General features: G+C 37.6%; 1 protein-coding gene across 1 annotated transcript; it reads left to right on the top strand.

Annotated features, from left to right (window-relative positions):
- The first annotated feature begins 2,010 nt into the window (after positions 1-2,010).
- On the top strand, positions 2,011-17,288 carry LOC113516168 (SWI/SNF-related matrix-associated actin-dependent regulator of chromatin subfamily A-like protein 1). The gene is made up of 14 exons (XM_052899153.1): positions 2,011-2,681; positions 4,287-4,402; positions 5,150-5,250; positions 6,000-6,134; positions 6,994-7,099; positions 7,980-8,063; positions 9,430-9,610; positions 10,681-10,831; positions 11,631-11,792; positions 12,521-12,677; positions 13,392-13,523; positions 14,594-14,719; positions 16,223-16,282; positions 16,970-17,288. The coding sequence occupies exons 1-14, from the start codon at positions 2,312-2,314 to the stop codon at positions 17,231-17,233; spliced, it is 2,145 nt and encodes a 714-aa protein (XP_052755113.1). The 5' UTR covers positions 2,011-2,311; the 3' UTR covers positions 17,234-17,288.
- The last annotated feature ends 206 nt before the right edge of the window (positions 17,289-17,494 follow it).

Here is a 17,494-nt window from a genome sequence, read left to right as displayed (position 1 = left end):
AAACTCGCTTATTACTAATACTATATAATGTTTATATCTTAATTTTATGGTACTATGATTTGTATTCTCATGATTATGGAGAAGCGTGACCTTCTGATACAGGTGTTAACACTTACTAAAAGGTCACAACATTGATCTTTGTATTGTATAAGTTTTGTTAGGATATAAATATTTTTCATTATTAAATTTTTCCACTTGGTTAATATTAATATTTTGAATATACCATTTTGGACCTATTAAAATATAATTACTTTTTAATTATTTCCATTGCAATATGTGTGAACTAAACGACCGATGGACAAGCAACAGTGTCCTTTTATGAAATATTACCAAAACCTAACACCGGTTGCCAATTCGCCTGCCAAGCGTGGTAATTACTGGCAAAACCCTCCAAGCAGAAGGCCTATGTTCAGTATTGGAGAGTTAGTGGCTGATATCATCATTATATGCGAGTTAATGATATGCAATACTAGTACAAATTTCAATTTAATAGCATTCATAGTTGCTTAGATATAATGCTGTGACAGACGGACGGATAGACAAAGTCGCACTATAAGAGTTCCTTTATATTTTTTGTTACGCAACCCTAAAAAAGTCTTAATTGGGTTATACATTTTAAAATAGGGCTAAATCACATTAATCTTGATTGATTTTAATATGAGCGATTTAGATAAGCGATTAGTAACTTGTCCTGTGATCTATTCATTAATTAAAGTGTACTTATACATTACGCTATATAAATTTACTAATACGAAAATAGGTATTATACTTATGTTTATACGAACAACATTCAATTAAATGTAGAATATAGATAAGAAGATATAAAAAGTAATTACTTTGCTAATATAAAATCACATGTAAAATACAATGTTGATATTGTTTTCAACCCATTTGAAGATAAACTTTTTGAGTTAATTTTTTTAAAAAAAAATTCTAAATTAAATAAATTTCATTGGTTTTGTAAATTGTAAATTTGAGTAAATTTAAGGGCAGTGACAGAATAAATTGATGTAGATAGAACCGACTGAATTTAAACTAGTAGATCCTTAAATGACTTAGTAGAATATATTAGAATTAAAAAAATGTATCAATAGCCTTCTAGGTTCTAGGAGTAAATTAGTAATTCCCTATTACAGTAAACACCGCGCAAACACTTTACGACTGCTAATTTGTCAAAAAACGATAGTACGTATCTTTGCATATGCACAAATCTTAATCGCTAGAAGCATTAAATTTTACCATTTAGTGGAAAATGAAACTCATTCATATAAAACAATTCAAAATAAAGTTTAACAGTAAAATTCGTGCTATTTTCGGCTGTCGTAATATGAAAATGCGAGCAAACGTCTTATAGATAATCAGCCCATTACATTAATTTCCTATAACATATATAAGTGTATTCCTATACTAAATTTCATAGTAATTAATTAAGTTTTTCTAAGGCGTTTAGCGGTGACAAATAAACAAATTCACTTTTATATTTAATCATTTATTTATTACTTAGTTACCATTAATTTGTTATTAGTACCTAATAATACCTTCTACTACTAATTTTTCATTATTATTCCACAATTAACTATTACTATCGTACAATCTAAGTACATTATACTAAGTCTATGCATACAACACTATGCTTCTAAGATATAGTCTCTCTTCAATAGCAATCAGTCTTTATTCTTACGACCATTTCTAATAATGTCAAATATTTTAATTCTAGTTTCATTCTTCAGAATATCGCCAAGTTTCATGTTTCCCGCCTTTTTTGAATACCATGTTATACATTCAACAATCACTTTGTTGAATCAACGAAAATCTTATGAATAACTTTAATCACAATTATGATAGTAGTAGTATTTACATATAAGTGATTTTACATGATGTTATCTAGTATTACATCACTAAAATTCCATGACAATCCTTTCAGCTCCCTCTTAAATTAATGTAGTATGGTCTACTAAGTCTATGGTCTCCCTAATCTGTGCCGCTGTGTGTGGTAGTTGACTTTTATCTTGTCATTTAAATTTTGTTTGGCTCTTTATCTATTAGTTTTATTTACGTTCATTTATGTATTTTATTAATTTACTTTGAAAATCCATTTATAGATTTCCTAAAAATATCTAATCTCATTTGGTAAACATTTTGTAGGAGAATATTAAATAGAACATTTCAAAATTGCGAAACGAAGTTTTGTAATGTTTCAATTAATAAAAGTTTAGAATATGTATACATTTAATAAAAAAAATATATTTTGTTTTACTCTATTGAATATCTTTTAAACATTTAAAGTCAATTTAATAATTTGATATGAACAATGACGTGCACAAAAGAAGAAATTGAAAGAAAACGTTTAGCTGCTTTACAAAAACGACAAAACAAGATTTGTGATCAAAATCTTTCACCGATTAATACTACGATTAAACCTGTCGGTTCGCCAAGGAACTCTACACTTCTAAGCCCAGGCCCTATAAAGGGATTATATAATGGCAATCAATCCAGAAACTTCCATCCTTATGCAAAACCTGGCAGCTCTTTAAGTACGTTACCCGAAAGTAACGTCCCTGTGGGCAAGGTTGTGACGGGCACCGTCTACTTGATATCTGAAAATCGATTTGAAGTGAATCCTTCAGAGTTTTGCACCCCACTTATTAATATCTTCAAGACAATACCTTCTAAGAGTTATGGTTAGTAGGCAATATCTTTTGTGAAATGTATTATTTACTAGATATTTCCTACGACTTTGCCTGCAGTATATAAAGTATCCTATGTGTTAAGTTAGAATATAACCGAATTTAATTCAAATCTTAGCCATTTAATCATGATTGAGTAACAAACATCTAAACGCTAGTTCACATGAGTGAAGCCATGGGACAGCTAAAGGCAAGGCATGCCTAGTTTAGGATAAGATAATGTATGATATGTCCAATGATATTTTCAACCAACTTCAAAAAAGGAGGAGATTCTCGATTCAGTTATTTTTTTGTTTCTTACATAACTTCACCATTTATAAACAGATTTGGAAAACTTTTATCTGAAAGGATATAGTTTCAAAATGGTCCCAAATATTTTTTTTCAAAATCAGTTCAATACTTTTATAAAAATAATTGGTCTTGTCATAATGGGAGCCAGTATTCTTTTTGTGGAATAAAATCTTAAATTAATTTATACATTACTATTTGAATAAACCATTAAATAATGTCAAAACCCCCCAAGGGGATGGCTTATATTCAGAAGTGGATAGTTAAAAGCTGATGATGATGATGATGATTTCAATAAAAACTTTAAGATTAAGATTGGTTACTAATTCTATTATTTTTAGAAAAAAAGATTGTATCGAATATATCCCAATAATGAAGTGCTTCATTCATGATTCACTGTTCATGCCAAAGGTTGACTGGTTGAGAATGCTACTAGCATTAATTACCAAACATGGTACAAAAGGCGGACTTAATGTTATGGTTTGCCTTTAAGTCAATAAAATTATTTAAATAAATATATTTTTTTTTATAAACTGTATAGATTACTGGATACACTGTTCTAGTACTTGATTTATATAATAAAAATTTAGTGTTTGAGACACATCTGAAAGTTTTTTAGTATGTCCTTTAAGTCCTCACAAGAGAGAGAATGTCTCTCAAGCTGGTTGCACAAAAAGCACAAAAGCTTGTTGAGTACCTCTGTTCTACTTGTGTTTCTGTCATAAAGGATCTGTACTTCTATGGTGTCATATATATTGAAAAGGGTATACTTTGCTAAATAATAACTACTAATGTAGGTGGACTCTATATGAACATGACAGACTGATTCAAGCATGTTTTATTTCATAATATCATATATTTTTTCTTTTAATGGATGATAATGGAATGGTAACCCCATCTGCGCTAATGTTATTCTGATGGGACACCAGTGATGGATGACAGGTGAGAATGAAAGCAAGTCAGTTGGTCAATCATGACAAATTGCACAAGAATTAACTACAATGGTTTCCAGAGGAAAATGCATGGAGGTTGACCTGATAGGGTATATAGCTAGCAATGGGGCTGTTGGATCCTATTATTAACAATCTCTTCCTCTAGTATCATATATTTAAGACATATTAGAGTATGGAAGCTTTATAAGTATGGTGTCACTGTATATTCTGTGATGTCCATGGTACTGTTACCACTTTCCAAAAGTTAGGCTGTCAGTTTGCTAACCTTTTTAATATATAAAAAAATATAAAACTAATGCAATATGTTTTAAATTAGTGACAATCCAAAATCTGTATGTATTGTACATATCATTTTCAGATGCAAACACAAAATTATGGAATTTCTCAATAAGTGATTATCAAGATTTAATGAATAAAGTGGCTTCCTTGGCGCCCCATGTAGTACTGGGGTCACTACCGCCATATGTGTTAAAGGTATTGTTATATTTGTGTGTGTTGAATGTAATAAAATATATTTGAGACTTGAGAAAACGTGATGTTCAACATGGCGTGAATCAAAAGGTCACCCTGCCTTTTAAAAATATATTTACTAATTTAATAATATTTTCAATATGATAAAACACCACTGTCCTTTGATATTTAAAATGTTTTATTTTCTAAAATAGTTCTGTGGTCGATGTACAACAAATATAGCTACTTCATTGCAATCACTTGATTATACTCTGGTTATACACACTATAGAGGACCAGGACATCTGTGCCATTTTAATTTATCTAAAGTTCAAGTAGATATAAAATATTCTTGAAAAGAAACTACCCTAAGGATTGGTTTTCTAATGTTGTAGAGAGGAATAATTAAATAAAATTCCCAACTATATGTGATATTATGATGTATATTATAGCATGTCCATGTACATGCACAATGGGAATTTTATGAACTTACTGTGTTTTTCATTTCCAAGAATTGTTTCAATTTAATCTGGAAGTCTTCTGGGGGCAGTGCATAAATTCATTAAAGTCCCGTTGTGCATGTATGTATATAGCTATCATTTAAATGAACATAAGTTTTAAAAATATTAATGTAATTAATTAAAAAAGAATAAGAGAATTAAAAAGAATATTAAAATATTAGATTATATTTAAAATTGTATGCTAATAAAGAGGGGCTTAAACCATAATTTTGAGTACATATGTTTTAGAAATGTTTATTTTTTAATTACAGATACTAAATGAGGATGTAATAGATATGGACTCGGTGGACTTATCACCAATAGAAGCTACATTAAGACATAAGTTGATGCCGTTTCAAGAAGAAGGAGTTAGGTATTGTCTTTTAATTTTTTTTTTAATTTTTCAACTTAATATCTATATTAAAATTCGTTTCTGACTGACATGACCAATGTATATATATTTTACTGTGTGCTAAGGATAATTTTTACGTAATAAGAAAAATTTACTTAAAAGGTAAAAGGGAAAATAATGTTTGTCAAGTTAACTAGTTTTGAAGAATTTCTTCATAGTATCAGACACAAGAGAGATTTATATTTTGATATTTTTTTTTTAAATAAATAGATATATCTGCACCATGTTTTCCCCTAAATCATTCAATATACTTTTTATAATACCTGGAGGAACAATAAAATAATATGTCACATAATCTGTATATAATTGAACTAATAAAAAAGATAACAATAAAGGGAAATCGAAAAGAATATGAAAAAAGGACTTTTTTATGCAACTTAGAATGGCAAAGAAACTGATGGCCCACCTGAAGGAAAGTGATAACTGTCGCCTATAGACATGAACAGTACCATGAACATAACAGAGTATACTGTTTCACTAATGTAACCCTTCATGACCCCTAAAGACTAAGGTATAACATCTTAGCCTCTGTACCCTGTAAATTCATTGCCATATCCCACCCTTCAAATCGAAACATAACAATGTAAAAACAACTGCTTCACGCTAGAAACACGAATGGGCCAGAGGTACCCAAACAAACTACTTTTGTCAAAGCCTCCCTCTGGTAACAATATAAGATATAATAATATAAAGAGACGATATCATTTTAGATTTGGCATATCACGTCGTGGCCGCTGCATGATAGCTGACGACATGGGCTTAGGCAAAACATTTCAGGCTCTTGCCATTGCCAGCTATTACAGGCATGACTGGCCATTACTTATAGTCACCACATCTTCCATGAGGTAATAAAATTATAGATATAATTTCTTTTGGTTTAGACATTGAGGTTTTTACCAAATTGTAACCTTTCATCGTCTTCACATTATCATATTTATGGGTTTTAGTCATTTTTTGCAATGGATATATAGCTTCTAAACTGACATTACGAGATCCATATGGTCTAATAAGAGAAAAAATCGTACGGCTCGCCATCGACAGGGAGTTCATCCTCACGTCCTACAGCCTCAATGGTCGTGTACTACGCGGTTTCAGAGATGTTTCCTCCCACGAACACTCAGGTTGTGGAATGAGCTCCCTGCCGAGATTTTCCCAAGAGACTACAGCATGGGGTTCTTCAAAAGGGGGGTAAAGAGGTTTGTTCAGGGTCGGCAACGCATGCGTAATATCTCTGGTATTGCAGGTGTTCATAGGCTACGGTAACCACTTATCATCAGGTGGACCGTATGCTTGTTTGCCACCTCAGTGGTATAAAAAAAAATTCTTACTAACCCAAAATTTATTTTTTATGGAACTTAGAATGGCAAACAAGCTGTCGGTGCACCTGATGGAAAGTGGTAATCGTCGCCTGTAGACATTAGCAGTACCATGGACATAACAGAGTATACCGTTTCGACCGTGATACCCCCCATGCCTTGCTATTCCTGAGTACTCAGGTGTTATTTCTCTGTACCCTGTAAATTCACTGCCTACCCTTCAAACCGAAACACAGCCATATAAACACAACTGCTTCCCGGTAGAAACACGAATGGGACAGAGGTGCCCAAGCAAATGACTTTAATTAATTATTATGTTAATTTTAATAATGTTTAAATTTTTCATTACTGACGTGCTGTCCTGCAACTGACTGGTTTCTTCTTTCAGAGACACATGGCAAACAAAAATACACGAGCTCCTACCATCCGTACCGTTGACGAACATAGCAACATTAACTACAAGTAAAGACGCGCAGCTCGTGGCCGATAAACATGTATGTAAGAAAATCATCAACACATTTTTTGTCTCCATCAATTTATTAAATTTATTATTTATTTTAATTAATTAATTTATTTCTATCAAAGATTCAAAGGCTGACTAGAAGAAATCCCTTTTATGGGATAAGTCCACCATTATACACGTTCTTTTCTTAATATAATTAAGGACTTATACAGTAAAGTTTTACAAACAAATATCTTTCTGCCCTTATTCCTCCATTGGAGCCGGCGTAATATAATGTTATTCGTTTTACACAAAATTTTGGTTTTGCATCTTTCCTGCCTGACGTCAACCTTCATCAGGAAAATATTTGTTAATAGTATTTGCCACCTAAGTTATAGATAAAAGGGTTGAGGAATAATGTAAATAAAAAAACACCCCCTGTTTTTTTAATCAATGATAACGGAATGGTAATCCTGTCTGCGTTAACGATATACCCTGGTGGGGCTCCAGTGGGAAAAGAAATCAGGCCTGTCAGTCCATCGTGATGAATACACCTGGAATTCAGCACTATGGTTTCCAGGGGGATCATGGGGAAGTCGATCTAACGGCGTATATTGCTAGCAATAGGACTGGTAGTGCATAGTATTAACAATCCCTTTCTCCCAGAAGGGGGATGTTGAGAGTAAAGGAAGTTGATTAAAATAGGTCATAATATAATGAAGAATTTATGGGGGAAAAGGGAAAAGAGAGATACTGCAATTGCAGAGGGGATACTGTGAAATCGCAGTGGGGTCACATAGCTATGTGTGTCTTATTCTAGAACCGAACAGATCACACAAGAGGATAACAAATAGCATATAACAAAAATAATTCCTATATTTTATTGTTTGTTAAATTTTATATTAATTTTTATTCTAATTGTTTATTTGCAGACAGAAGTTGTGATCGTTAGCTACAAAATCACCGGAATGCATACAGATCTATTGAAGAGCAAAAATTTTGGTGTAGTTATTATAGTGAGTATAGATTTAATTAATATGTTAGAACTACTTGAGTTATGAGGAGTAAATTTATATTAAATGTAAAAATTAAATAATACACTACTTATTGGTACTGCAAGTCATTCAATAAAAAAATAAGATTTTATCTCACTGTAGTATATTTATTTAACATTTTTTATAATTTTCAACTAATTTCAAAAGGAAGAGTTAATTAATTTGGTTGTATTTTTTTTTTGTTTGTTACCTCCTAACTCTCTCAATTTTATACTTATTTTGAAAAACTTTTTTTTTTATCTAAAAGGAAATACTTATAGAGAGGTCCCATAGAGATTTTTATAAAAATCTAATACTTTTCGTTATAAAAATAAAATATTAAAGCTTTATCTTGCAATGATCATGGGTTCAATCCTCACACAATACAAAGTCCTAATCAACAATAGGGAAGTGTCAGAATCTGTGTACTCGAATGCGGTACTAGTATTTATTGATATACGTATATACTAAAATTACATATATAAACAAATAAATAATATAAATAACATATATATACTTCACATATATAAAATATACTATATTATACACGAAAACGGGAATAATAAAAAGTACCTATGTATGTGTGTGCCGTGTGGTCCCGGCATAGAATAGGCCGCCCTTTCCTTTCCCGTGGGTGTTGTAAGAGTCAACTAAGGGAGGGCGAGGGATGGGCAGCAGCGTGCCTCTTAATATACCTCTAAAAGCCTAACTGCGGTTGCCAACTTGCCTGCCAAGCGTGGCAACTACTGGCAAAACTCCATTTATGGGGAAGGCTTATGTTCAGCAGTGGACAGTTAGTGGCTGAAATAATAATATTAATAATAACTTATGTAAGTATTTGTATCAGTTGTCTAGTATTTTTTTTGATGCTTGAAAATGGTATGGTACCCCGTCTGCGCTAACGGGATACGCTGTCGGAGCACCAGTGAAGGGTGATCGATGAGAATGAAAACAGGCCAGTTAGCCCATCATGATGAATTCATCAGAAATTAACCATGATAGTTTCCAGGGAGAACTGCGAAAAGATCGAACTGGTTTTTTTTAATGGATGATAATGGAATGGTAACCCCACCCGCGCTATCGGTATACACTGGCGGGGCACCAGTGAAGGATGATAGATGAGGATGAAGTAGGTCAGTTAGCCCATCGTGACGAATTCAACAAGAATTGTTCACGATGGTTTCCACGGAGAACCACGTGGAGGTCGACCTAATAAGGTATATTGCTAGCAATGGGGCTGTCAAATTTCATTGCTAACAATCCTTTTCCCCTGGTCGACCTGGTTTGGTCAGTTGTCCAGTAGGCAGTCAGTAGGCGCTGTGTAATACGTGTGGCGGTGTTTATTCAGGACGAGTCGCACTACCTGAAGTCGCATAAGGCGCGGTGCACGGCGGCGCTGGGCGGCATCAGCCGGCGCTGCGGGCGCGCCGTGCTGCTGAGCGGCACGCCGGCGCTCAGTCGGCCCGCCGAGCTGTACACGCAGCTCGCGCTGCTGCAGCCGGGGCTCTTCGGCTCCTACACAGAGTACGGTGAGGCCGCTCTAGTCACCTTCTGTATATATGTATATATGTATATATATATATATATATATATATATATATATATATATATATATATATATATATATATATATATATATATATATATATATATTCTCAAACATGCTTGGAAATGTGAGCATTATTTTAACAATCTTCTTCGAGATAAATCAAAATTGCCATACTGATCAGATACATGCGGGCAGCGGTCGACACAAGTTGTATGAAAATCCATATCTATCATGTTTTGCGGCCAGATAAATTACTATGTAAACTCATATCTGTCCTGTAATTTAAAAATGGAATGACCTTTTCGAAACATGGCTACCAAGGAGGTAACTAATAAAAAGTTTTATTTAAATTTCGAACTGGCTTGCAACTAGAAAGCTGTTTATTGAAAAAAAAAAACAAAGGAACATTATGGCGCGTGAAAAATTATTATTGTTTGTTATTCGTCATTGAACTTAAAAAATAAAATTGTGTTTTTGATTTCCGCGCATTGTTTGAGAAAAGTACTATACAAGCCTTGGCCACAACTAGGCATTGATGGACTCACGTATGTGTCCCTCGACTCCGTCTCGGCTCGTCTTGTTAACAATCTCTGAAAGAGATCTATTCCAGCCAACCCAGTGTAGTTAGAGAGGAAATAATTTGGGTAATCCAGTGCAGAAAAGGTACCGGTAAAAATAAATATATATAGGTGAGAGAATTTTTAAAACCGATTGTTTTAGAGCTTGTTTAACATAAAAAAAAACCTAAATTAAAAATCTTCTTTTTAAAATCGGTTGAATTTTTTTTTTCCTAGAAAAATGATTATTTTACTAGAAATTAAATAATAAATTAAAATTCTCGAAGAAAAAAAAGCATATATATTTGTATATATGTACATGTACTTTTTTAAATATAGCTCATGTTAGCAATTCTATAGGTGAATGAATTTTTAAAGTCTGTTAAGTATTTTTTTAAATTTATCCTTAAACATAGGAAAAAAAAAATCCTTTATAATATTAGAAGTATAAAAGTATACAAGTTATTTATAATCGTCTTCATATTATACACAGGTAAGCGGTATTGTGCCGGTAAACAAACTAATTTCGGCTGGGACATGTCGGGGCAGTCCAACTCGATAGAGTTACAAATAATTCTACAGAAGAAATTCCTTATTAGAAGAACTAAAGACCAAGTGTTGACCAAACTGGAAGAGAAAACCAGGTATGTTTATGCTACTGTATTTCACTATGATTTTTTTTTTATTGTTATTGTATATTTTTGGTGCAATAAAGAGTTCAGACCAAGTGTTTATTTATTTATTTAAGGCAAAAAAACAGCTAAAATAATACATAATAATTATATACTTAAATAGTAATATGGTAGCCACTAGAATTTGCACAAAATAAAATACAAGTAAACGAAACACAAAATTAGACAATACTAAATTAAACAAAATTAAACAAATATAAACAAAATTAAACAAACAAATACTATTGAAAACTACAGCAGCATTGTCAATAAAGTGTTGGCTAAACTAGGAGAGATAAGTAGGTATGTTTCTTGTAAAGTGAATATCGTAATGATGGTACCACAGTGTAAGAAACAAGCAGTGATCCTATATCTTTACCATGTTCTAATTATGCGACAATTCGGGACGAAATGTTATATAGTTAGAACATTTTTCCCCCCATTTCCAACCAAAATAACCAATTGTATTTCCTTAATTTTTTTTTTTCAATATTAATTTTATTGTTCTTTGTTTTATCTCCTACTATTAATAATTGTTTTTATTTTTTTTTTAGATTGTGTAATTTCAATTAAATGTATTTTGTTTAATTGTTTTTTAAACATATATCGTTTTGGGGGCCTGGTGATCTGAACTACAGGTTTTAACCTATTTCAGACACCAGCTCCTCGCAGTAGAGTTTCATTTTATTTTATCCTAAATACCTCATGTGTAAATTTAAGTTGTTTGTGAGAAGACATAAATAAATATATTATTATTATTTGTTTAATTCAGGGAGACGGTATTGTTGGATCAGTCGTTACTAAATTTCACAAATGAGAACCGAAAAGAACTATCGCAAATGGCGGAGAAATATAAGTCCACGAAGTCGGATAAGCACACAGCACTTATTAATTACTTTAGCGAGTCCGCTAAAGTGAAAATACCGGCTATTTGGTGAGTAAAACTAGTTAAAAGAAAGATAAAATATTTAATGATTGATTTAATGATAGTAAGTAAGGTAAACAATTTGTTATGATTAATAAAAAGCAATAGCTCGGAGAACCGATAAGCGATGGGAAAGAAAGGTTCTTGAGTGGCGACCACGTACGGGTAAACGCAGTGTACGACGACCCCCCACTAGGTGGAGGGACGACCTGGAATACGTTTTAATAGATGAAAATGGTATGGTGATCCCGCCCGCGCTATCCGGTATACACCGACGGGGCACCAATGAGGGATGATAGATGAGGATGAAAGCAGATCAGTTGGCCCACCATGATAACTTCGACAAGAATTAACCATGATGGTTTCCAGGGGGAAACCGCGTGGAGTCAACCTGAGAGGGATAATTGCTAACAATGGGGCTATTAGATCTCATTACTAACAATTCCTTTCTTTTTTTTAATGGGTGATAATGGAATGGTAACCCCGCCCGTGCTATCGGTATACACTAGCGGGGCACCAGTGAGGGATGATAGGTGAGGTTGAAGCAGGTCAGTAATCCCATCGTGACAAATTCACTAATGAATCAATCACGATGGTCTCCAGGGGGGACCGCGAGGAGGTCGACCTGATAGGTGGTTTATTGCTAGCAATAGGGTTACTAATACCCATTTCTAACAAGGATGGGGGCTGGGGTTATTGAAAGCAATGTTTAGCAAGTGGTGCGTACGCGATTGCAGCAAATATATCGAGGAGTTGCTAGCGGACGAGGGCACGGGCAAGTTCCTCGTGTTCGCGCACCACCGCGCCGTGCTGCGGGCGGTGTGCGACACGCTGGACGCGGCGCGCGCGCACTACGTCTGCATCGTCGGCTGCACGCCCGCGCACGCCAGGCCCGTGAGTACTGCCCGCCGCCTGCCCGCCGCCTGCCCGCCGCCTGCCCGCTGCCTGCCCGCTGCCTGCCCGCTGCCTGCCCGCTGCCTGCCCGCTGCCTGCCCGCTGCCTGCCCGCTGCCTGCCCGCTGCCTGCCCGCTGGTACAGCGCGGCCGATTCTGATGCCTCATTATTCTAAACTTTTTACACTCACAGACCACGTTCACAATGTAAACAATTGCACGATCCCATAAATATACACACGGATAATATAATATACATACAGATCATATAATAATATACATATATATATATATATATATATATATATATATATATATATATATATATATATATATATATATATATATATATATATATATATCATTTACCATCACAAATAGCTGGAGGTTGGAGCTGTTGACTGTTAACACACTAAGAAATTATATAATAATAAAAATTTAATTAGCCTAATAATCAATATTAGTGAAGATTCCCCAAAATAAGTCTATAATTTTTTTTCTTTAAATGTGCCCCACGACATACCAATTGTTTGATTATGAAGCTGGGATACACTATGTTACAAAGTACCAAACAACGAAGACAATTTATAAAATTTTGTTTCCTAAATTGTCCAAACCAGGAATCAGACTTCTGACCTTATTAACAAAGCGACATGCTTATCATTAAGTCGTTGTCATATAGTAACTAGATATTGATCCCCCCCCCCCCTTGCAGGAGCTGGTGGACAGGTTCCAGCACCACGAGTCTTGCCGGTGCGCGGTGCTGTCCATCACGGCGGCCAGCGCCGGCCTCACGCTCACCGCCGCCGACCTCGTAATCTTCGCTGAGCTGCACTGGAATCCCGGGGTATGACTGCAGAATGATATACGTCATCATCATATCAGCCGTTGACTGCCGACTACTGAGCATAGTTTTGCCAGCAGTTGCCACGCTTGGCAAGCGAGTTGGCAACTGCGGTTTTGGCTTTTGGTGATGCTTTAAGAGGGACGCTGCTGCCCATTTCTCGACCATGAGCTCTCTTAGTCGCCTCTTACGACACGATATATATATATATATATATATATATATATATATATATATATATATATATAGTAGGATAACCGGTAACAAATTACGCAGAAATGCATTATTATTTCAATATTGTATTATTATAATGTTTGATTTTTTCATTTTTAGTGAGTGCATTGGTAAAAACTGTAAAATACACCAAAAATATGTATATAAATAAATAAATAAAACATATTGTATTGTCGCAAGAATTATAATTGTAGAAGAATTGTTTCTAATTCAAATTGCTAAAATTGATTTAAATATTGTAAATTAACGAAAACTATCTAAAATATATATATTTTATTACTTATTTTTTAAAGATGAAAACGTAATGATAACCCCACCCCACCTGCGCTATTGGTATATACTGGTGGAGCACCAGTGAAGGGTGATAGGTGAGGATGCAGTCGGATTACAGTTACTACGGTTTCCAAAGAGGATTTGACCCTTTAGACAAGTGGCAAGCAAATTCGTCGATAGAATCGGCATCGCTAGCGACTTCTTGAGTTGGAATGAGACATCTTGTATCTCATGGACTTGTCTAGAGGTTTGTTACTTGTCTAGAGGTAGTAGCGATGGGCCCCTAGCTTGCTAACACTGCGGGCCCGGGGAAAGGGATTGTTAGCAATGGAGTTTGACAGCCCCATTGTTAGCAATATGCCTTATTAGGTTCACCTCCACGTGGTTCCCCCTGGAAACTATCGTGAACAATTCTTATTGAATTCGTCACGATGGGCTAACTAACCTGCTTTCATCCTCACCTATCATCCTTCACTGGTGCCCTGCCGGTGTATACTGTTAGCGCGGGTGGGGTTACCATTCCATTATGACCCATTAAAAAATAAACACTGGCGGCGGCTGCGCAGACGCTGACGCAGGCGGAGAGCCGCGCGCACCGGCTGGGGCGGCGCGGCGGCGTGCGCGCGCGCTACCTGCTGGCCGCCGGCACGGCCGACGACCTCATGTGGCCGCTGCTGGCCGCCAAGCTGCACGTGCGTATACGCATGCACCAATACACCATCCACCCTCCACCCTCCACCCTCCACCCTCCACCCTCCAGGGTAGCTGGGGCGGCGCGGCGGCGTGCGCGCGCGCTACCTGCTGGCCGCCGGCACGGCCGACGACCTCATGTGGCCGCTGCTGGCCGCCAAGCTGCACGTGCGTATACGCATGCACCAATACACCATCCACCCTCCACCCTCCACCCTCCACCCTCCAGGGTAGCTGGGGCGGCGCGGCGGCGTGCGCGCGCGCTACCTGCTGGCCGCCGGCACGGCCGACGACCTCATGTGGCCGCTGCTGGCCGCCAAGCTGCACGTGCGTATACGCATGCACCAATACACCATCCACCCTCCACCCTCCACCCTCCACCCTCCAGGGTAGCTGGGGCGGCGCGGCGGCGTGCGCGCGCGCTACCTGCTGGCCGCCGGCACGGCCGACGACCTCATGTGGCCGCTGCTGGCCGCCAAGCTGCACGTGCGTATACGCATGCACCAATACACCATCCACCCTCCACCCTCCACCCTCCACCCTCCAGGGTAGCTGGGGCGGCGCGGCGGCGTGCGCGCGCGCTACCTGCTGGCCGCCGGCACGGCCGACGACCTCATGTGGCCGCTGCTGGCCGCCAAGCTGCACGTGCGTATACGCATGCACCAATACACCATCCACCCTCCACCCTCCACCCTCCACCCTCCAGGGTAGCTGGGGCGGCGCGGCGGCGTGCGCGCGCGCTACCTGCTGGCCGCCGGCACGGCCGACGACCTCATGTGGCCGCTGCTGGCCGCCAAGCTGCACGTGCGTATACGCATGCACCAATACACCATCCACCCTCCACCCTCCACCCTCCACCCTCCAGGGTAGCTGGGGCGGCGCGGCGGCGTGCGCGCGCGCTACCTGCTGGCCGCCGGCACGGCCGACGACCTCATGTGGCCGCTGCTGGCCGCCAAGCTGCACGTGCGTATACGCATGCACCAATACACCATCCACCCTCCACCCTCCACCCTCCACCCTCCAGGGTAGCTGGGGCGGCGCGGCGGCGTGCGCGCGCGCTACCTGCTGGCCGCCGGCACGGCCGACGACCTCATGTGGCCGCTGCTGGCCGCCAAGCTGCACGTGCGTATACGCATGCACCAATACACCATCCACCCTCCACCCTCCACCCTCCACCCTCCAGGGTAGCTGGGGCGGCGCGGCGGCGTGCGCGCGCGCTACCTGCTGGCCGCCGGCACGGCCGACGACCTCATGTGGCCGCTGCTGGCCGCCAAGCTGCACGTGCGTATACGCATGCACCAATACACCATCCACCCTCCACCCTCCACCCTCCAGGGTAGCTGGGGCGGCGCGGCGCGCGGATTGTCACCACTTCATTTTAAACCGCGAGTTCGTTTACGAATCATAATGTATAAAAAATATATCTTTATTTTTTATTTTAAATAAATTATGTGAATAAATGTTTTATGAATGAATAAATACTACATATGTAAATGTTTATGCAGGTATTGAACAATGTTGGGCTCAGCAAGGACACGTTTGAAGATACTACTGTCAGCCATCAGGTATGTATTAAACAAACTTATTATACACATAACGTCTTTTATATCGGATGTTAATAGTCCACGTGCGTGCGTGCGTGCGTGCGTGCGTGTCTGTGCGTGCGTGTTTATATGTATTTAGTATATATTGTTATAACATTATTCGGTATGATATTTATTATCATGTCAATTTATATAAATAGATAACTTTATACTTATTGTGTAATGTATGTTTGCTACCACTGTCCTCAAACGCTTTCTGTTTTTACCTAATAGTTAGCTGGGAGAGAAAGCCATACGGCATTAAGCTCGACATTTGTACAAATTTTATTGTGTAATAAAGAATAAATAAATAAATATGGACCGTCCTATTAGTCATCAAATTTTATCTATCTATCCTGTTTAAGAGCCGCGCTCTTGTTGGTGGAGCCACTCACTACGATTTTCAGCGAGTCTCTTCACCTCTTGATTTTCTCTTGTACGACACGACACCAACTCCTTCCTTGATCTGCCTGATGTAACTATGTCTCGATCTCCCTCTCCCCCTCCTTCCTTCTATTATAATGTTCATAAAATGCGGAGGTTCTAAGCAGGACCTCCGCATTGCTAATTCGATCCCTCCTGCAAATTTTCTCCATCCTTCTCCAGCACCAAATTTTTTACAGCGCACAAATTTTATTATCATTAAATATATATACATATTGTTCACAGGACAGCAAAAACAATATAACTGAATATCTCGGTCCGGGAAGTGCAGTAAAAAATAAAAACGACTACATCCCCGGTACGAATATAAGAAAAAACTCAGTTGTATCCAATGATTCGACTTGCAATACGAGTTTACAAGCACACAATACCGATGATAAGACTGGAGAAAATGGAATATCTGATGATGAGAAATTAGCAGATGCATTCGGTGATGAGTCGTTCTTTGATGAAGAAGGGGATGAATTACTGGCCAATATTGATTTATGATGTACACAGGTGTGAATTGTTGTTTTTTGCAAGGAATTATATTTGTTTTGGTCAATTCAATAGTTTTATTCACCTTTTACGCCCCAGTCGGATTTATCTGATAGAAAGTCTATGTTTGAAGACGTGAATGGGTAAAGGCCATTATTTGTCTGGATGGTGTTTTATATGCATACTAACAACTATAGTTATAGTAATCTAGTATAATTTTGTTTGTTTGTAAACATTTATTGCTATTTATTAAGTTATATATTGTTTAAATTA

Source organism: Galleria mellonella, unplaced genomic scaffold, assembly GCF_026898425.1.
Source record: "Galleria mellonella isolate WM207_F2 unplaced genomic scaffold, CSIRO_AGI_GalMel_v1 utg56, whole genome shotgun sequence".
NCBI classification, from domain to species: domain Eukaryota; kingdom Metazoa; phylum Arthropoda; class Insecta; order Lepidoptera; family Pyralidae; genus Galleria; species Galleria mellonella.
This window is presented reverse-complemented; position numbering and strand designations above follow the sequence as displayed.